The sequence below is a fragment of the Aquila chrysaetos genome, chromosome 5 (assembly GCF_900496995.4).
Source record: "Aquila chrysaetos chrysaetos chromosome 5, bAquChr1.4, whole genome shotgun sequence".
Taxonomy (NCBI): domain Eukaryota; kingdom Metazoa; phylum Chordata; class Aves; order Accipitriformes; family Accipitridae; genus Aquila; species Aquila chrysaetos.
The window spans coordinates 74,932,705-74,952,583 of NC_044008.1; the positions used below are offsets into that span (position 1 = coordinate 74,932,705).

Genomic DNA, 19,879 nt, shown 5'->3' on the forward strand with positions numbered 1-19,879 from the left:
GGAGGGTAGAGCAGGGTAGAGCAGGGTGGGCAGAGGAGGGTAGAGGAGGGCAGAGCAGGGTGGGCAGAGCAGGGTGGGTAGAGGAGGGTGGGCAGAGGAGGGCAGAGCAGGGTGGGCAGAGCAGGGTGGGCAGAGGAGGGTGGGCAGCGGAGGGTAGAGCAGGAGGGGCAGAGGAGGGAAGAGGAGGGTGGGCAGAGGAGGGAAGAGCAGGGTAGAGGAGGGTAGAGCAGGGTGGGTAGAGGAGGGTGGGCAGAGGAGGGAAGAGCAGGGTAGAGGAGGGTAGAGCAGGGGGGGCAGAGGAGGGTAGAGAAGGGGGGGCAGAGCAGGGTGGGCAGAGGAGGGTAGAGAAGAGTAGAGCAGGGTGGGTAGAGGAGGGTGGGCAGCGGAGGGTAGAGCAGGGGGGGCAGAGGAGGGTAGAGGAGGGTGGGCAGAGGAGGGTAGAGAAGAGTAGAGCAGGGTGGGTAGAGGAGGGTAGAGGAGGGTGGGCAGCGGAGGGTAGAGCAGGGGGGGCAGAGGAGGGTAGAGGAGGGTGGGCAGAGGAGGGTAGAGCGGGGGGGCAGAGGAGGGTAGAGGAGGGTGGGCAGAGGAGGGTAGAGCGGGGGGGCAGAGGAGGGTAGAGGAGGGTGGGCAGAGGAGGGTAGAGCGGGGGGGGCAGAGGAGGGTAGAGGAGGGTGGGCAGAGGAGGGAAGAGCAGGGTAGAGGAGGGTAGAGCAGGGTGGGTAGAGGAAGGTGTGCAGCCGCGGGCAGAGCAGGGTGGGCAGCGGAGGGTAGAGGAGGGCAGAGCAGGGTGGGCAGCGGAGGGTGTGCAGCCGCGGGCAGGGCTGTCCCCGCCCCGGTCCCGCAGAGCCGCCCCACGCGGGGCGGGGCGCAGCCGGTGCGCTGGGTCCAGCGGCGGAGCCGCGCCGGGGACGGCGGGTGCGCGGAGCCGAGCGGTGCGGTGCGGAGCGGAGCGGAGCGGTGCGGTGCGGTGCGGAGCCGAGCCGAGCCGAGCCGGCGCCTCCCCGCTGCCCAGCGGGCCGGGGCGCGGAGGCGGGAGCAGGTGAGCGGGGCCGGGGGGGCTGCAGCGGCGGGGAGCGGAGGGATGGGGACCGGGAAGGGGGAGGGAGGTGGGTGCCGCTCCCCCAACCCCGAGCTCACGGTCCTCGGGAGAGGTCCGGGCTCGGGGTGCCGGTCCCGGCTCGGGCGGTGGCCGGGAAGGGAAAGGGGGGGGGGGGGGCTGGCACCCCGCCGAAAGGCAAGGCGAGGGGAAAAGGTTTTTCCCCGGCGCTCAGTGCTCCGGGAGTCAGTCACACCTGCCGGGGACTCACCGGCTGGATTTTAGGGAGTCGTAAGGATTCCGGTATCGCCAGAGTCAGGAGGAGCTGTGGTGTGTCCGGGGCAGACCGCTCGGCACTGCAGGAGGTGGTTTGGGGAAAGCCCTTCCAGGGAGCATCTCTCCCACGGAGCCTGGCAGCAGGTTGGGCAAATCCTCCCCAGGAATCCCTTCATTTCTATTTATCCTGATTTCTAGAATCTTCTCGTCTATCCCCAGAGCAAGGGAAGATGACATCGCGGCTCCTCTGAACCAGCAGTGCCCAGGGACCAGCAGAGCCATGGAGCTGGAAGACGAGCTGCCCAATGCCACCGCGTTCTGGTTCTCCCCGGCTTCCCCCTTTGACAACTTCTCTGTGGAGGCGCCCACCAACGCGTCGCAGAATGCCACAGGACAGCACTTCGACCTGACCAGCAACGCCATCCTCACCTTCATCTACTTCGTGGTCTGCATCATAGGGCTGTGCGGCAACACGCTGGTGATATACGTCATCCTTTGTTATGCCAAGATGAAGACCATCACCAACATCTACATCCTCAACCTGGCCATCGCAGACGAGCTGTTCATGCTCGGTCTGCCCTTCCTGGCCATGCAGGTCGCCCTGGTACACTGGCCCTTTGGCAAAGCCATCTGCAGAATCGTCATGACGGTGGATGGGATCAACCAGTTCACCAGTATCTTCTGCTTGACGGTTATGAGCATTGACCGGTACCTGGCTGTCGTCCATCCCATTAAATCTGCCAAGTGGAGGCGGCCCAGGACAGCCAAAATGATCAGCGTGGCTGTCTGGGGCGTCTCCCTGTTGGTGATCATGCCCATCATGATTTATGCTGGGGTGCAACATAATCACGGCAGGAGTAGCTGCACCATCATCTGGCCGGGAGAGTCAGGTGCCTGGTACACGGGCTTCATCATCTACACCTTCATCCTGGGCTTCCTGGTGCCTCTCACCATTATCTGCCTTTGCTACTTGTTCATCATTATCAAAGTCAAGTCCTCGGGCATCAGAGTGGGCTCCTCCAAGAGGAAAAAGTCCGAGAAGAAAGTCACCAGGATGGTCTCCATCGTGGTTGCTGTCTTCATCTTCTGCTGGCTCCCCTTCTACATCTTTAACGTCTCTTCAGTCTCCATCCTGATCGTGCCCACGCCTGTCCTCAAGGGCATGTTCGACTTTGTCGTGGTCCTCAGTTACGCCAACAGCTGTGCCAACCCCATCCTTTATGCCTTCTTGTCTGACAACTTCAAGAAGAGCTTTCAGAACGTCCTCTGCCTGGTGAAGGTCAGCGGCATGGACGAGGCGGACCGGAGCGACAGCAAGCAGGACAAATCCAGGCTCAATGAGACCACAGAAACCCAAAGGACCCTGCTCAATGGTGACCTGCAGACAAGCATCTGAGAGGACAGCGGGGTTGTCCTTCCTTCGCTCTCCTCTCCCCACTTGCTCCCAACTGCAGCAGGGTGGTGGCACGAACGGAGTCAGGGCAGGAGTGCCAGTTTAGGGGATGGCGGTGCGCACACCGACGGGCGGCGGGCATCCTCAGCTGGGCTCCTCCTGAGCTGCTGGCGAGTTGGCTTTCAAGTGCTGGGAAGGATACGGTTCAAGAAGAGCTGCCTCGCCAGGAAAACAAAGACAACTCGTAGCAATGCAGTGCATTTCAACACCAAAGTGCTACCGTGAGCCACAGGTATGGCTGGGGTGGCTCCGCTGGCTTCCCCGGTGTCACCCTCGGGGCCGGTTGGCTTTGGGTGCTTTACCCCAGAACAGGTACTTGCTTGCACGTGGACGCACACGCGCAGCGGGGTGACCTCAGGAGGAGCCGAGGCCACGGGTGTGTGCCAATACGTGTGCCACCACGGAGATGCACTGTCTTATAGCAAAGACCTGGTGGGAGCTCCCCAGAGAGTCCGAGCGTGCTCCCGCAGTCACCCTCCCCGAGGAGACAAGGATATTTGGGGTTGCATTTTGTCCAGCTTATAAGTTACTCCATCGCCTCCCCGCTGCTCTTTGATTGCATCGTTTGCAACAGCCACCCTGCCCAGGGGTGGCACGCCAGGACAGAGGTGGCTGCCCCGTGGAAAAGCAGCTCTGCTGCCCCGGCAGCCCGTCTGGTCCCGCCACGCTCCTACCCTGCCTCCTCCAGCCCCACCGTCGCCCGCTGCAGGAGAGCCCCTTCCCTCCTCCTGCCGTGACGTCGCCTGCCCGCGGGTTTTCTCCTTGGATGAAGGATTTCCCCCTTTTCCCTCCCAAGTAGCCGCTGCCCCTCCTGCCGCCCGCATCTGTTCACGGGTCCATCCCAGGCTGCGCCAGCAGCCGAGATCACTGCTCTCCCCAGCGAGCCACGGCTGGGCCGGCTGAGCAGCCACGGCACGATCGCCTGGCACCAGTCCCTGGTGGGAAATCCCTGGAAGCATTTAAGCAGCAGCAACACACCGGGGGTTTGGAGCACCCTGGCATGGGCTGCGGCACATCCAGCTGCCAACGGCTCCTGCACCTGGGTGAGACCTGGGCTTGTCCTACCCCTGCCGCAGCTCCGAGGATCGCTGGGACTGGGACTGCTGGCCCCAACGCGTGTGGTGAGCAAGCATCGACCGGCTGCCGGTGACGCCTGCCCTGCTCCTTCCAGGCAAGTCACGGAGGAAGGGATGATGGAGAGGATGAGGGGATGGGAGGTGGGGGATGCTGGGGACTTGTCCCCAACCCTCATCCGAGCCGAGGGGACCGGGCAGAGCAGACGATAGGGCTTCTAGCACCAAGGCATGAGGAAGAGCAGGGCAGCACACATCCAGCCCCCCCCGGTCCCTCTCCTGCACTGCAGCGCAGGAAAGGGGGGACACAGGGTGCAGTCCACAGTGTGAGGGGTGGCGGGTCTGGCCCGGCGTCCGCTGCATTTATCTTCTCAAGACCGTCCTGGAGCGCTCAGCTCTGTCCCTGTCCGCCCTTCCAGCTCAGCGCACAAACCCCGGGCTTGGGAGCCCTGACTGCCTGCTCCTGCCCCGGCAAAGCCACCGTCCTCGGCCAGCACAGCGGGAGCACAAGGGAAAGCCCAGGGGAGAGGGAGAAGTGCCATCTTCCTGCCAGAGCAGTTTCTGTGCCAGAGGCCAGATTCTGTTCGCAGGCTCTTGCTCCAGAGCTGAGCCGTGGGAACGCAGCAGTTTAGGTGGAGAAAACAGCCACGTCTCACTCACCCTCCCCTTTCCCATCCCACCCTGGTATCCCCGCACCAGCCCCATCGCCGGCAGACGTGGAGCCTTCACCTTGCACTACAAGCAATGCGGGAAGCGAGGATGAGCATTGCCCACGAGGCGCTGCCCGCTTTGGGGTGCCGCCTTGCTCAGCCCCGTACCCCCAGTTGATGCTCCAAGAGCACCAGCTCTGGGAGAAGTTTTCCTGTGGCTCTTCCTGGCCCCTGCAGCGCGTCCCTGCCCGGGTCATCACACATCCCTCTGTGCCACCCCAGCATCCCCCACCAGCGCCCCAAAAAGGGCTCAGTGCCAGGCTCGATGCCTGCTCCCTGGCACAGTTCTGTTGGATGCCGTCTCCGCACAGCAGCACTGGCACTGGGGACACATCGGCGCAGGGCTTGGGGGCTTTCTGCAGGGCAAATCAGAGCATTGTCAGCATTTATTTGCTTTTAACTGTTTACTGCTCCTCTGAGGAACGTGTGTCTGCGTTCAAGTGCTCGGAGGCACCGCGTGGGCTCAGCGCTGAGCGGGCACCTGCCCGTCCCCTCGCTGCCTGCGCCGGGCTGTGCAGGCAGCTGCTCACCAAGCGCATGCCTGCACCGGCTTCATTAAGGGAAGTAAAGCCGAACCAGGGCTCTGAGACAGCGCAGGCTGCCCTGCTGATGCTGCAGGAATTAAAACACAAGCAGCGTATCACACTACAGTGAAATATTGCATGGTGACGGCCAGGCCTGGTGCAGCCGGAGCCCTCTGTTAGGATAAGGCTTCAATGTCATAGCTGCAGCAATGCATCAGCGGGGCTTTGGATATTTCATATTTGGTGGGCGGTGAAGGAGTTATTTGTGTGGAAAGCAGGGGAGACAATGGGGAGGGGGGTGCGTCATGGGAGCTGATGTTCATGCCCCCCAGCACTCGCCTGCAGCAGGGTCAGATCCAGACCTGCCGGCGGCCAGCTTCTCCCTGGTCCTGTCCATGCAAGCCCTGCCGCCAACACCCCGACTGATGGTGAGGGGAGATGCCTGTTCCCGGCCGCACACCCATGGGAGTCTCCAGCAGGAGCCTGCAGCCGGGAGCATCTCCTCTCTGTGCTGGTTTAACGTTGAAAATACAGAAAGCCTGGCTTTCTAGCCCTGGGAAGGACCCATGCCCAGCACTGCATGTGCCCATGACATTTCTGGCAGCTCAGAGCAGTGCAAGGGGGCTGTGATCTGAAATATCCCATTCCCCCTCTTTGCACCCAGGGGCTCTCTTGAGCTGGGGATAACGGGGCTGCAAGTGAGGAGCAAGGGGTACGGGGGGGCTGCCACTGATGTCCCAAAGGCCACCAAGGTGGGACGCTGCAGGGCAGGAACACGAGGCAGCTCCCAGGGGCTGCCAGGGCACCCCACGGCCACCCTGCTGCAGCTCACCCCGGGGGAAAGGGCAGGCAAGCGAAATGTGCTGCCTTGGTGCTCGCAGTGAAATCAGCAAAATAAAACCTTCTGCTGGTTCATTGCTGACTAATAAACAGCAGCACTGTTGCTGCTGCAAGTAACAAAGTTTTCCTTCCCAGCCATTTGATTTTAGTGGGAACTTGACCTCATATTGGATCTGTTCTGAAAAGCCTTGCAGGACTGCTGGCAGCATAGTGAGAAATCTCTCCTGGTTATTGCAGAGCGAATAGACTGATCCTGCAAGTGCTGGAGTGGCTCCGCTGCTACTTCACACACAGACTGTCCCCGGGCAAGAGAGATTAATTACAGCTCCCGCCTGCCCGGCTAGAGCAGCAGGAACAGATTTATCACAAATTGGAGGAGATGGGAAGCAGAGACCTGTGTGTCCCATAGAGCTCTGCTGTATGCTGGGGGCACAGATCTGGCCCCACACTCCTCGGAGCAGGGCTGGGGCTGGTCGCTTTGCTGCGGGTCTGCATGCACAACGGCACTGCCTCGGCTGCGGCTGTCACTGGCGGTGGGGCTGTGACCGGGGGGGTTTGCGGTGGGTCACTCTTACAAGAGAATGCCAGTCCCAGCACCTGTGTGGCCCCCCCTAAGCCCATGAGAAACCAGCTCCCCTTCCCCTCCCCGCCACTGGTTTCCCCCTACGCAGACGAGGAACCCCAGCAAAGCCGAGGATGGGCTCTGCAGCATTCCCAAGCCCCTGCGGGATTGACCTGCGTGGAGACATCCTTGATGTCCCTGCTTCCTCAGCCCTCGGGGTCCAGGGACACAAAGCCTGGCACTGTGGCTGGGGTCCGTCGCCCCAGGCACGCTTCCGACCGTGCCCACCTCGGACCGAGCCTGGCTCCTGGCGCTTGTGATGGCCAGTGCCCCCCCTCTGCAGCTTGATAGCCAAACCCTGCTCTGATGGGCAGGGAGAGGCTGGGTTTGGACCTGGAGCCTTCCTGTTGCATCTCTACAGCTCCTCATATGAGCACCAAAGCTGCCTTGGACTTCTTTAAAATAATGATCTCCTAATGAACCACACTGTCGTGTCTCTGGAGGGCTTCCTGACTCTCCATCCCGACGGAAAGAGCCTTGTCTTTGATGGAGACTCCACAGAGAGGTCCCTTCCCTCCCAGACCTGCACAGATGCAGGTGGTCTCGTGGGCAGTCGTGCAGCCAGCAATCCCCAGCCAGCTCCATCCCCTGCAATGAGAGCTCCCAGACTCCAGATCCGTGCCCCTGCTTTAGAGTGGGGCTCGATTCTCACATCTCTGGGGGTTGTTTCAGCCCTTGCTGTGAACAGGCTGATTTCAAACCGCTCACGGAGAGTCTCCATCCCCTCTGCCGGGGCTGCACCAGCCGCACGCCCTGCCCAGGGCTGCTCAAAGGGGGAATCGTCAGCAAGGCATGAGCAAAGGGCACAGCAGACCCCAAACTGGCCTTCCTGCTACTAAGTCTGAAACAAGAGCTGCTGCTTCCCGACCCAAGGACGCGTCTGCCCTTCCCTGCCAGCCTCCAACCCCCAGCCTCGCACGCGTGCCTCCTGCCGGATTTCAGCCCTTTCCCTGCTTGCTCCAGGACCTGGACTGCAAAAAGCCAGGGCAGGACAGCCAGGCTGCAGCTGCAGTTCAGGGGAAACCAGCCTCAAGCCGTGTCCTGACCAGGAGATGACGAGGGACGCAAAGCCTGAGCACCCCAGCCATCCCACCCCCACGCTGCACAGCCAGGAGGAGGGAAGGGGTGGGTGATTGTACATATATGTATATACTGGATGTGCCAGCAAAAGGTTTTATTATACTGACACTGTAGAGACACTCTGCAGCCCCTGTTTTGCTGTGGCTGCTGGAGCAGCCCCTCCCTGCGCACGCAGGAGCAAGTTGGACCCAGCCCCTCGGGGGTCCCTTGGGTCCCCCTCAGCCTCCCCGTGTGCCGTGGGGCTGGTGGCACGGTGCACGAGCCAGGAGGGACCACGGAGGCTGCTCCCACATTGACAGGTGACTTCTGCAGGGCAAGGGAAGGCGAGCTTTAGCCTCTACTAAACACAAGAGCCCTTCCCTACCAAGCCGGGGGCTGTAGCAATCCGGGGGTCTTCCCCCTCCGCCCCCCACCAGCAGCACTGCACCACACTGCCCACCTCCTGTACATACACTCCTCTGTATCTATAGCTGTGCTCTGTATAGTGTGCGTGGGTCTGGTGTATGACACATTGTGACTGGAACACGCCAGAGAGCGTTTCTCTGCTTTAAGTCTTGCTTTCCTCCGTAGCGATTGTTTCTCGGTGTCTCGGTGTGGAACTAAGCCTTCCTGCGGCGAAGGCTCCTGACTGCCACGGTCTGTGCTATGGGGAAGGAGTTGTGGATGGGGTGGGAGGGAAGTAAAAGAGTTTTCCTACAGTTTCTGACTCCGTGTGCATGTGTCGGAGCTGGGTGGGAGCAGTGGGATATAACCCAGGCTTGGATTCTTCCCCGGGAGGAGAAGAGGCACCAACCCTTGAGTCCCACCAAGGGACGACTCGCATGCAGTCCCTCTCCCAAAAACCAGTTCTTCGTCACATCCATCTCCCTGCATCCATCTCCCCGTTGGTGAGCAACACACCCAGTTCTTCACCGGCAGGATGGTCTCAGTTTCAGAGGGTCCATGCAGCAGGAGAGCTGCGTTTGCCCAAAAACCCCACAAAATTCATTCCCCGGCCAGCACAGACTCGGGGCACATCTGTGCCAGCGTCAACCCCTAAACTAGATGGGTCACAGATGAAGCACAACCACAAATCACTCTTCAAGTACAAGGGGTCACAGAAACTCGGTCTGAACAGCTGGACAGGAGAAGCTTCTCTTCCCAAGATGGCAACACCTCCAGGCGGGTTTTGATGAGATCAGGGCATATGAAGTGCCATTGCTGGAGATTTAATCAGCTGGAGAGACCAGCAGCAGGAGTGGGTGCTTACAGGAGAGGTACATTATGGGGGAAACACACCGATGTAAAGAAACTGGCTCTGCTATAAACTGAAAGTTTGGCTCTGACCAGCTGCACAGGCCAGCTTCGCCATCAACACTTTCCATGCAAATAAACCCCTTCACTCCAAAACACCTATGATGTTTTCCTTCTCCCCCCCCCACCCCAATTTGCAACACAAACAGGGTTTTATAGGATTTGAATACAACCTCTACCAGCAAAGCCTCAACAGCCTCTCCCCCAAGACCACACGCTCTGGTTACACCAGCTTCTCCCGTGGAGCTGGATGCTCTCTTGCCCAGCAGAGGTAAGCAGTACCGCAGGCAGCCATGCCCCTGGAGATCTGCCTCTCGCAGGGGAGCAGCAGATAGCTGGGGCAGGATTTTCCGCTGGGAACAAGCGTTTGTAAGAAAGCAATTACCACGCTTGTTGCTACACTGCATTGTAGCTGGCTGAGTCAGCATTAGGTGCTAAACAGGTATGTTGGCTCCGGGTAGTTCTTCTGGTCAGATCTATATATATGTACGCACAAGTAGTACACAGAGAGATGGCTCTGGGTTTCCATCAGAAAAAATATTAAGTCTTTACACGAAGGCTGATACGAGAAAGGCAGTAACTGCCCAGGGAAGATTTTGCAAACAAAAAATCCGAGCGCGCTGATTTCATTCTGCCTCCGCAGGCTGAAAATACGCGAGATGATGGAAAGCGTAGGTATTGCAAGTTGGAGCTACATACAGAAGAGAGGGAGAAATAAAACACTACCCAGAGGGGCCTTTTTGTTTCCAGTGGGTGCATTCCAGCTGTGCCCCCCACAGACACACCTTCACTCAGCACGATTTTGCCAAAACTGCGCAAGAGGAGCACTTTTTTTTTTTTTTTTTTTAATTAAAACCACATCAGATAGGGCCAGCGGTGTTTTGCTGGAAAGCATTTTGGGGGGAAAATCTTGGTGCGCAGATCGGGGCTGGTGGAGGGGACCCCTCAGCACACCCCCAGCTGCAGCCTCGCCCCCCCTCCAGTTTGAAGACAGCCCTCCTAAAGCAAAAAGACCTGTCAAGAGGAGAACCAGGGGCTCAGCCGGGCCCCCCCCCGCAGCTCCCCCGCCTCGGGCCGCGCAGGCCGGCCGGGCCCCGCCATCCTCCGCCGTCCCGTTGTCTCCCTCTAGCGCTGCCGGGCCCTGGGGGGGGTGCACCGGGTGGTCCCTTCCGAGGGCAGAGCCGCCGGAGAAGGGACGCGGGGGCTCAGCGAGAGCCCCCCCACCTCCGCCCCGGCCCCGCTCCCCGGGGGCCGAGGCAAGGCCGCGGCCCGCTCCTCTTGAGGCAGGCAGGCCGCAACCTACCGCCTCCAGAGGGGCCTCGCGGGGCGTGTGGAGCAAGAGCGGCACCCGCAGGACGCGGGGACGGGCCCATTTCCTCGGAAAAAGGACCAAAAAAAAAAAAAAAAATTTAAAAAAAAAAAAAAAATCATCGGTGTTTTCTTCACCGCCGCCGTCCCGGGCCGCGTCGTTGTAGCAACGGCGCACGGGCGCGGCTCTGCCCTACCCCAAGATGGCGGCGCCCCGCCCCAAGTCGCCAGCCCGGAAGCGCCCTCCCCTTCCCGTCGCAAAGATGGCGGCGGCGGCGGCCTCCGCGTCCGCATCCGCGCCGTCCCGCTTGCGGGCCGGGGCGATCGTGGCGGTGCGGGGAGCGGAGGCCGAATCGCTTTTCGAAGCTCACACGGCGGCCGAGCTGCGGGCGGTCGAGCGGCGGTTGAGGGCCGGTATCGAACAGAAACGCGAAGAATTACGGCAGATGGTGGGCGAGCGGTATCGCGACCTTATCGAAGCGGCCGACACTATCGCCGAGATGCGTCTCAGCGCCGAGAGCCTCCTGGGCGCCGTACGGGGCCTGCAACGAGGCGGCGCGGCCCGGCCCGGTCCCGCGACGCCGGTGAGGGGAACGACGAGGGGCCGCGGGGCGGGGGGGTCGGCCCCGGAGCCCCCCGCCATGATCCCTTCTTTCCCACCATTCCTCTTCCAGGCTCGACCGTCGGCTCAGGAGAACTTCTACCGAGCGGCAGCGCAGCTGAAGCTGCTGCTGGACGTCCCCGAGAAGGTGTGGGGTGCCGTGGAAGCCGGCCGGTATTTGCCCGCCGCCCGGCTCCACCTGCTCGGCGGTCATCTCCGTCGCCAGCTCCAGCTGGATGTGGCCCGTGCCCGCGCCAGCCCGGTCCTCGCCCGTTTCCCCATCCTCCTGCGGCAAGTGGCCGCCGCCAACCACCTCAGGTGGGCCGGCGTGGGGGCTACGGCTGGCTGGGTCTTCGGCGGCCCGCTGGGAAGCAAAAAATGTACGAGGAAAGCGGTGGGAGGCTGGAAGAGGTTGCCCAGGGAAGTGGTGGCTGTCCCATCCCTGGAATTTTTCAAGGCCAGGTTGGACGGGGCTTTGAGCAACCTGGTCTAGCGGGAGGGGTCCCTGCCCATGGCAGGGGGGTTGGAACTAGATGATCTTTAAGGTCCCTTCCAACCCAAACTGTTCCGTGAGCCCATGACCCGAGACCCTGCTGCTGTGCCAGGGCTCTCGCTGCCGGCCACCCTGCCCTGTGCCAGCCGTGGGGCAAGAATGCCGCACGCAGTCCCGTAACACCCCGATAGTCCCACTTCTGCCTGGGGAAAATAACATCCTTGCTTGGTGGGTTGTCCCGTAACCACACCTGAACATCTCGGGCAAGCATCGAGACCGGTGACTGTCCCCCTCGTTCCCTTGCCAGATCCACCATCCTGCAGGAGAGCAAGTCCCTGCTGAAGAGCCAGACCGTGTCGGACCAGGCAGTGGCAGAAGCGCTGTGTGCCATCATGCTCCTGGAGGACAGCTCTCCGCGCCAGGCCCTCGCCGACTTCCTTCTGGCCAGGAAGCTGGCCATTCAGCAGCTTCTCAACCAGCCACACCACGGTCAGTACGATGGGCTGTCTCCTTCTTAAAGTCAGGGTAACCCCTCCCTCTTTGCTTTGTCTCCCTCTTGGCCCGCAGAAGAGCGGGTGGGTTAGTCCCATAAAGCTCACGATGGCGGTGACGCAGCCATGTCACGCTACTGCAGTGGTGTGGCTGACACCACTGGCGGTGTTTTGCTACAGTGGCAAAATGCCACAAAAATTAACAGTGCTCAAGGGCTTAAGCCAAGCCCACCTGTAATGGGGAAGCAGGTGGTGCGTGGGGCTGAGTCCTTTGCCCTCCAGCCCTTCCCTGGAAGATTTCACTAGAACTGCAGCCCTTGAAACACAGGGCTGCTGGCACCTCTGTTGAAGGGGCTGCCTTGGCTGAAAGGCATTTCTCTACAGGTGCAGGTATAAAAGCTCAGGTGTGTTCACTGATGGAGCTGCTGACCACTACCCTGTACCAGGCTCATGCTCTCTTTTACACCATGCCCGAAGGGATGCCACCAGATCCAGCCCTGCCCTGCGGCTTGCTCTTCTCGACCCTGGAGAGTACCACAGGCCAGCACCCAGCAGGTGAGCGCCCAGGCAGCTCTGCATTAGGCCTCTGCCTGTCCAGGTTTGCAGGCAGGAGGCTACCCATGTGCTGGGCTGATCTTCTGACCGTGTGCTTCCAGGGAGAGGTGGGGTTCTGGAGGAGGAGGTGAAGCTGAGCAGCTGGTTCAGGTACCTCCCGGAATCCGTGGTGGAGTTCCAGCCAGCCCTGCGGACCCTGGCACACCCCATCAGCCAGGACTACCTCAGAGACACACTGCAGAAGTGGATCGCCATGTGAGTGTGACAGCGTCCCCCTTTGCAGGACTCTCCTAGACACCACACGGCCTCTGTGCCAAGGCAGCAGCACAAAGCAAACCCAAGCTCACTTACTTTCTCGCTCACTCCGGCCAGGCCGCGCGTTCTGCTGCCTTCTTGCCCAGCATCCCCTCTCCCCAGCAGTTAAACAGCCAGAGGCAGTATAGCACCATCCTAACAGCCAGGCTGTAACACTCTGACAGAACAGACCACCTGGGCTGCAGAAAGATAATTGTCTAGAGCTGCTTTACACTGCCATAACCACCAGTGAACAACCAGAGTAAATGAGGAGAAAATCCCTTACCTGGCTCGTTTGGCTCTTGATCCAGCACCTCCTTTCTCCTCACTGCCCTTCCCTGGACTGTGTGGGGGTAGTCAGACCCCCTTTGTAGAGTTGTCAGCTCCACCCCATCCCACCATGCCTTGCCCTGTGGATGGGGACAGCCCAGCAGCCCTGCCCACCCCTTAACACCCTTGTCAGTCCTGTGTCATTATCTGATGGAGCCAGCTGGTCCCTGCCATCAGCTGCAGCCCCCCATGGTGTGCTTGCTGGCCATGGGATATTTCCCCAGCAACCCTTCCCGGAGTCCGCACCTGCCCTCCCTGCCTCCTGGCTTTTCCTGGGGCACTGTGCTCCCAGTTTTGACACCCACCGAAGCCCAGGGTTCCTGCCAGTGGGCACGTGGCTTTCCTGCAGGGCCCCAGTGTGGGATCCAGGGTGCAGCTGCCTTGCCAAGAGGCAGAGGTACCCTCAGCCCCACAGGTGATTCTGCAGGCAAAGCCTCTTACCGACAGGTTAAGAATTCCCCCACCTTGATGTAGCTGATGTTCTCTCCTGCCTTCCCCGGGGCTGTGTCTGAGCAGGTCAGACTGAAGTGAAATGTTGCCTTCAGGTGCAGTGACGACATCAGGGCCGGGGTCAGCAATCTGCTCGTCTATGTGAAAAGCATGAAAGGTCTCGCAGGGATTCGTGACGCGGTGTGGGAGCTGCTCACGAGCGAGTCCATAAGCCAGAACTGGGAGGCGGTGTGCCGTCGCCTTTTGGATAAGCCTGCTTCCTTCTGGGAGGACCTGCTGCAGCAGCTGTTCCTGGACAGGCTAGAGGTGGGTGCTCTGCCATGGCAATTCATGGGGAGCCTTTCTCTGTGCCCACTCTTGCTGTCTCAAACAGTCCACTGGTGCCTGTTAGCAGCGCTAAGTGTGTATTTTAAGGGCTAGGTGGCAGGAGGCACATGTAAAAGGTACTTTTTTTTTTTCTCCTGGTTCTGTTCCAGACACTGACCAAAGAAGGGTTTGACTCCATTTCAAGCAGCTCCAAACAGCTTCTCACCTTAGCCTTGCAGGAACTTGAAGTCAAATCCAGCACCTCTGCCCTGAGCAAGCACATACAGTTTGAACACAATGTGGCCCTGTTCCTGTGGTCAGAGAGCTCCGGCGACCTGCCTTCCGATGCCGCTTGGGTCAACGTGGCAAACCGCGGCCAGTTTGCCAAAAGTGGCCTGTCCATGAAGGCCCAGGCGCTCACGCCGTGTGTGCAGAGCTTCTGCTCGGCTCTGGACTCAAAACTGAAAGCCAGGTTGGATGACCTCCTGTCCTACCTTCCCGCAGACTCCTCGGCCGCCAAGGAGACCGCTCCCGCGGTGCAGCCACGCTCTGCCTTCGACCGCTACGCTGACGCTGGCACAGTGGAGGGGCTGCTCCGCGACCGCTGCGTCGCCTGCATACACCATGTACTGGGCTGCGTGCGCGAAGAGCTCCAGAGTGCCCAGAGTTTGCTGGGGGGGCAAGCGGACGCTCCCAGCGATGCCAGACTCAACGCTGTCCTCTTCATGGCGAGACTCTGCCAGTCCCTGACCGAGCTCTGCCCTCACCTGAAGCAGTGTATCCTGGGCCGGTCAGGCAGCACAGAGACGGCGCTGAAGGAAACCCGCTCCACCAAGAAGCTGGGGAAGGGGAAAGCCCAGGAAGTGACCCCCGTGCAGGCCAAGTGGCAGGGGGTGAAGGCAGAGCTCCTGCAGCAGAGCCTGTTTGCTTACCAGATCTGGAGCTCAGCCATCACCAAAGTAAGGAGCTGTTTCTCTTGTCACAGCTGCTTCCTGCGTGGGTTTCGCTCGCTCAGCTCCCTGCGGTCAGCGCTGCTGAGAGCTCGCCGCGCTGCTGCCACGCTGCTCAGTCAGCCCGCAGGGAGAGGAGGTGGTGGCATCCAGTGGGATGATCTCCATAAGATTCACTTTGGGAGGAGCGGGGGGATGCGGGAAGTCAGTCTCTCCGCAGGCAGGAGCAGCCTGCCCATCCTTTGGTACTCCTGTTAGAGCTGTCTGTCCTGTGACTTGGGTGCTTTTGTGGTTTGTGCTCTAGGGTTTGGTTCAGTGCTTTACCCACACATTGCTGCTTGACACAGCTGGCTCTGTCTTGGCCACAGCCACCAACTGGGATGAAATTGAAATTCAGGAGGAGACAGAGTCTGGAAACAGCGTAACGTCAAAGATCCGGCTGCCTGTGCAGGTAGAAATGTCCTCTCGGTAAACACAGAGAAACGGTCTGCTGGGAGGAGAAAAGCACTGGTTTCCAAAACCACCGCTTTGTCAAATGGTGCTGATCTGCTGTGGAGTTTGCTTGATGTTATGAGCAGAGAGCAAACGCTCTCTGGTGTCCTCATTTGCTCTTTGAGATACTCACCTCTTAAGGACAGAGGTCAGAGGAAGGAAATTAGATAGTTGCTGGTGTATATTCAAATGAACAAGATTGGCCCAGATCCTGTAAAACTGAGCCAAAGAAGGGCCTTTACGCCTGGTTTATACACAGAGGCCCCCAGGGAGAGATTTTATGGAAACTGTATGCACTGAAGGATGGGGCTGCAACAGTGGGACTTGCAGAGCCTAAGAGAACCACGGCTTGCAACTTTCCGTAGGTGTGGTGGTGGTGGTGCAGGAATGACATGGTGACAAAGCAGGTGGTGATCGCATGGAGGGAGAGGAGGGCCAGGGCAAGAGTGAGTTTTGTGTTTGCACAGTACGGGAGGGGCTGGACAGGGCAATAGTCATTTGTAGTGAACCTTACAAGGTTGAATTTTACTGATTCTGAAGGAAGAAGCAGCCAGATGAGAGCTCAGGATAGCTGGGAGGCCCAGGAGAAGAGTGAGGGAGTAAAATAACAAGCGCAGGTAGTGTGTGGTCAGAGCAGGGTCAGTGGTAAACAGAAGAGGCACAACAAGCAATTCTGTTCTGACTACACTCAGGTGAATACCTCTGGTAAAAGTACTTTTGAGACTTTGAGGACTGCTATAATCAGAAGTCTGGTGTGTCAGTAAATAAAAACTTGTGAGATACTTGAGCCATGCTATGGGGGCAGGTAGGTCTCAGCGGCAGAGCTTTGTAGTTGCTGAGGAAGTAGGAAGCTCACATCATGAGAACTGAAGTGGTGTTGTGCCTGTGCTGATAAAACTAATGTAGCTTACAGACCACATGAAAATAACACTGTTTTCTTGAACAGCCGTCCTGGTATGTCCAGTGCCTCCTTTTCAGCCTGTGCCAAGAGGTGAACCGGGTCGGCGGTCACACTCTTCCAAAAGTCACCTTGCAGGAGCTGCTGAGGACCTCCATGGCAGAAGTGCTTGCTGCCTATGAAAAGCTCATGGAAGAGAAGCAGGAGAAGGTACGTGAGTAGCCCTCGCTCCAACTGGCGTGGGACGGGAGGGTCGCTGGGCACGCGGTGATGCATACGCTCCTGTCCCTCGGAACAGAAAATGTCTGCCTGTGGGAGTTGGAAAGGGTGAGTACATTCTTCCCCTGCCTCCCCAAAAATGAGGCAAAAAGGGATCAGACACCAGATTGCGTGCTCAGAACGGTTCAGGTACGTTGGTTGTTTCTTGGTGCTGGTGTTTTTAAAGTTTCCCCTGAAGCAGTCCTTTGGCAGCCCTCTCAGTGAGTGAAGAGCCCTGTTCCTGACTGTCCTATTTGCAGAAAGCAGGCACCTTCCCCATGACGCAGAACAGAGCTCTGCAGTTACTCTACGATCTGCGGTACCTGAGCATCATCTTGACGGCAAAGAGTGAGGAAGCAAAAACCAGCAGGATCAAGCATGACTCCGGGTGCGGTGCAGTTCTGGGGTTCAGATACTAGCAGTCGTTTGTGGGGCTCTAAAATAGTTTAAACCAACAGCCTTACTGGCTGTCGGGAGGATGCCTGCAGGATTGGTGCCTTCAGGCCTCAGGGGAGAAGGGCAGTGCAGACTCTAAGCTCTGATATCTTCACTGACATTTAAGCTCATCCTCAAAATACAGAAGGAGGGGTGGGATTCTGTGGCTGAGAGCTCAGTCCCCCCCCCGCTTGCCTACACAATGTGTCCATATGGTGGCAGCGATACCATCAGAGGACACCCCTGGAGAGAACAGTTAAGCTTCCACCCAAGAGTTAAAACCTTGTGTATGCTCTAGTCTTGAGAACTGAGGCATCTCTCTCTGAGATGTACCACAGGGAGAAGGTTCCTCTGCAACAGCAGATGTTGGAGGTTGTGTCATAGCTGGAAACCGTTTAGGCAGCTACTCTTCTGCTGAGTAATACCCATTTTGCTCAGTCACCTCTTAGGGGCAATTCCCTCAGCATTTCAGAGGGACCAGTGAAACTGCCCTGTTGGCATCAGCAGCTGTTGCTAGGATGTAACCCCTGACAGCATTCCTCTGCTCTGCTTGTAGGATTGAGAAGGTGACCGACTTCCTGGAGGGACACATAGATCCGTTTGACTTGGACGTTTTTACTCCACACTTGAACAGCAACCTTAATCGCCTGGTTCAGCGAACCTCCGTAAGTTCAAGGAAAAGGAAGGGATGGATCAGGAAGCAGGGCTGCAAAACACATTTTGAAGGGCAGCTGGGGTGGCTTTATAAACTGCTTAATGCCTAAAGATAACTACTGGCACTTACTTACTTAGAAATGGGAAGAGTAATGCCAGCTGAAGATAAGAGGAGCTTGCTGAGCTGGCTGCACAGCACATAATCATGCATGGAGTTGGCTGAACTTTATCTAACAGGATTCACTGGAGCCTGTGCAATGCTAATTGGGTTAAGTAGTGCTGAAACAGGCCTAGAACTCAACTGTGGTAATAACGAGCAGTGCCAATTAAAAAGAAGAGTTAGAGGGGGAAGGGAGACACTTCATGTTCAAACTTAAAACCAATCACAATAGATGTGCCAGTAGACTCACCAGCAATGTATTGTGTAGTGAGCTCTGCAGCTGCCCCCAAATACAGACAGCTCCTTTGTGTCTTCCAGGTTCTCTTCGGCTTGCTGACTGGGACAGAGAACCAGTACACGAGCAGGAGTGGTGGTCTGAGCTCCCAGGAGCTCCACAACATCTTGCCGTTAGCATCCAGCCAGATCAGGTAAGGTGCTCAGCTCTTACGTGCATTCTCATGTCTGTTTGGGAAGCGGGTCTAGAATTGCTGCTTCCCTGTGACCGGCCACGTTTCTTTCTTCCATCTCTTAAGATTTGGACTTCTGCCACTGAGTATGTCAAGCTCACGAAAGAGCAAGTCTGCTACCAGGAGCACAGAAAGAGTTCAGGTTGGTAAAACTGAGCCGTACTCACTTTTTGCCAGTACTCATTCTCCCACCAACACTAGAGCTTGCGGGGAAAGAAGAAAGTAGCCAAACAGTTAATATTTAACCTGATTTTTATTTTCGGTAAAATGAGAGAACCATTACGGCAACACAGCATGAGATGGTTTGGATTTTCCCTTGACCCTCAAAAAACCCCACCTGGTGGCCCCTGTATTTTTGGGGCCCACTGCTCTGTGGTAAAACATAGGCAATAACCACCACAAAAATGCAGTGAAGACTTACATGGGTGAGGCATTTTGAGATCAATGCATAGAAGACATTTCATTTAAAGACAGCTGCAGGAAACATTGAAGGATACTAGCTAATTATTTTAACTCCTTTCCAGTGTGATGCTGACCTTTAACTCCTGACGAAGCCTGGCTTGGGTATTTAAGCCTGTGTGAACAGAGTGGCTTGCTTCTCTTGCAAAGGCTCTGTGTTGTCCTGTTTATCACTAGACAACTATTATGTTGCTAAGTTTCCCCCAGTTTAAACATCTGCTTAGATGGAGTTCTCTGTGCTGAGGATTGAGAGAGCTAAGGAATACCTCACTGTGACAGGAAGCAGTAATTAATAATCTGTTTCCTTTAGCTATTATTAACTCAATGATCCATCTGTGGTGATGTCTTTTCAACTGTGACAGAAGAGTAAAGGTCTGGTTTTATCAGAGCAGAGAGTGTTACTTGAGATGCTAATGTTTACTCTGCAACTCTTGTTCTCTGTTACTCAGAAGCATTAAGGACCAGACGTAGCATAAGGGCTGTTTAAAAGCCCAAAGCTTCACAATAAAGATATTCTTTACCTCTTACACCTCAGCTGTAGTAGAGTGTAGAAGTATGCAGTGATGTTTGGCTTGCTCCTACCACTTCCCTCGCCTGCTGTGGTGGCACACGTGTGTTGTGCACTAGCTCCACTTCTCAGAATCCCTGACAGATGCTTGCTCCTTCGTTTATGCTAGAACAGTTCTAGAGAGGTTAAAGTCCATAGTTACTCACGAACAGCTCTCTGCAAGGGCAACAGCTGTACTTCTACCATGTTGGCATCCTCTTGCTCTCAGAGCAACAGCCCCTTCCCTACAGTTCAGAATGATTTTTTTTTTTTTTTTTTTTTTTTTTTTTTGGAGCATTGAACAACATCTGAAAAGTTACCTGTTGCTAACAGCAGCAAGGTGCTGTGCTTCTGCCACTCACAACTGCCTCTGCTTGTCACTAACCACCAGGAGTGACAGCGCTTAGGTTGTGGTTCAAGCTCAAGTTGGCTGGGAAGAGCTGTTCTGCTGTAGTCTATGCCTCCTTGCAGCTACTATTGATGAGGGTATGGAGTGAGTCAAAGGTATGCTGTAATAGTTACTGACACTTTTGTTTTTAAAAACTAACAGGTTCCAGCTCCTGCACTCACAAGAGCAGAAGATGAGGCATCACGCCCTGGCGCTCTGTTCAGGCAACTTGTAACCGAGGAGGAAGACACAGCTGCACCTTCTCTCTTCAAGCTGGGATGGCTTTCTGGCATGACCAAGTGATGCAATAAAACATAAAAAAGTTGTCTGTGTATTCATCTTCACTGTGATCGCTCTCTCCCCTTGGCAGGGAGCGGTGACACCTCTGCTGGTATTGTCAGAAGAGAAGTCGTTTTCCATCCTTAGCCAGATCATA

General features: G+C 57.4%; 2 protein-coding genes across 6 annotated transcripts; both read left to right on the plus strand.

The window, feature by feature from the left end:
- The first annotated feature begins 895 nt into the window (after positions 1-895).
- Positions 896-9,752, plus strand: SSTR2 (somatostatin receptor 2). Of its 2 annotated transcripts, none has more exons than XM_030013455.2 (2): positions 896-1,039; positions 1,511-9,752. In XM_030013455.2, exon 2 carries the CDS (start codon positions 1,593-1,595, stop codon positions 2,706-2,708), a length of 1,116 nt encoding a protein of 371 aa, XP_029869315.1. In that variant the 5' UTR covers positions 896-1,039; positions 1,511-1,592; the 3' UTR covers positions 2,709-9,752. The 2 variants fall into 2 exon arrangements, with proteins under 2 accessions (XP_029869315.1, XP_029869316.1); XM_030013456.2 differs by having other exon boundaries at positions 1,532-9,752.
- Positions 9,753-10,418: 666 nt separating this feature from the next.
- Positions 10,419-19,767, plus strand: COG1 (component of oligomeric golgi complex 1). 4 transcript variants are annotated; one of them, XM_030013454.2, is made up of 15 exons: positions 10,419-10,799; positions 10,890-11,134; positions 11,617-11,798; positions 12,185-12,355; positions 12,457-12,610; positions 13,525-13,735; positions 13,906-14,694; positions 14,990-15,136; positions 16,124-16,285; positions 16,594-16,721; positions 17,325-17,433; positions 17,901-18,010; positions 18,116-18,191; positions 18,574-18,613; positions 19,606-19,767. In XM_030013454.2, exons 1-14 carry the CDS (start codon positions 10,419-10,421, stop codon positions 18,589-18,591), a joined length of 2,883 nt encoding a protein of 960 aa, XP_029869314.2. In that variant the 3' UTR covers positions 18,592-18,613; positions 19,606-19,767. The 4 variants fall into 4 exon arrangements, 3 of the variants coding, with proteins under 3 accessions (XP_029869314.2, XP_040979224.1, XP_029869313.2); XM_041123290.1 differs by having other exon boundaries at positions 18,574-19,767; XM_030013453.2 differs by lacking the exon at positions 18,574-18,613.
- The last annotated feature ends 112 nt before the right edge of the window (positions 19,768-19,879 follow it).

Excerpts from the sequence above, each read along its gene's own strand:
- SSTR2 (XM_030013455.2), top strand. The coding sequence starts at position 1,593 with ATGGAGCTGGAAGACGAGCTGCCCAATGCCACCGCGTTCTGGTTCTCC.
- COG1 (XM_030013453.2), top strand. The coding sequence starts at position 10,419 with ATGGCGGCGCCCCGCCCCAAGTCGCCAGCCCGGAAGCGCCCTCCCCTT. Across the intron at positions 11,135-11,616 it reads GCCGCCGCCAACCACCTCAG|ATCCACCATCCTGCAGGAGA; the intron begins GTGGGCCGGCGT and ends TTCCCTTGCCAG. Across the intron at positions 15,137-16,123 it reads AGATCCGGCTGCCTGTGCAG|CCGTCCTGGTATGTCCAGTG; the intron begins GTAGAAATGTCC and ends TTTCTTGAACAG.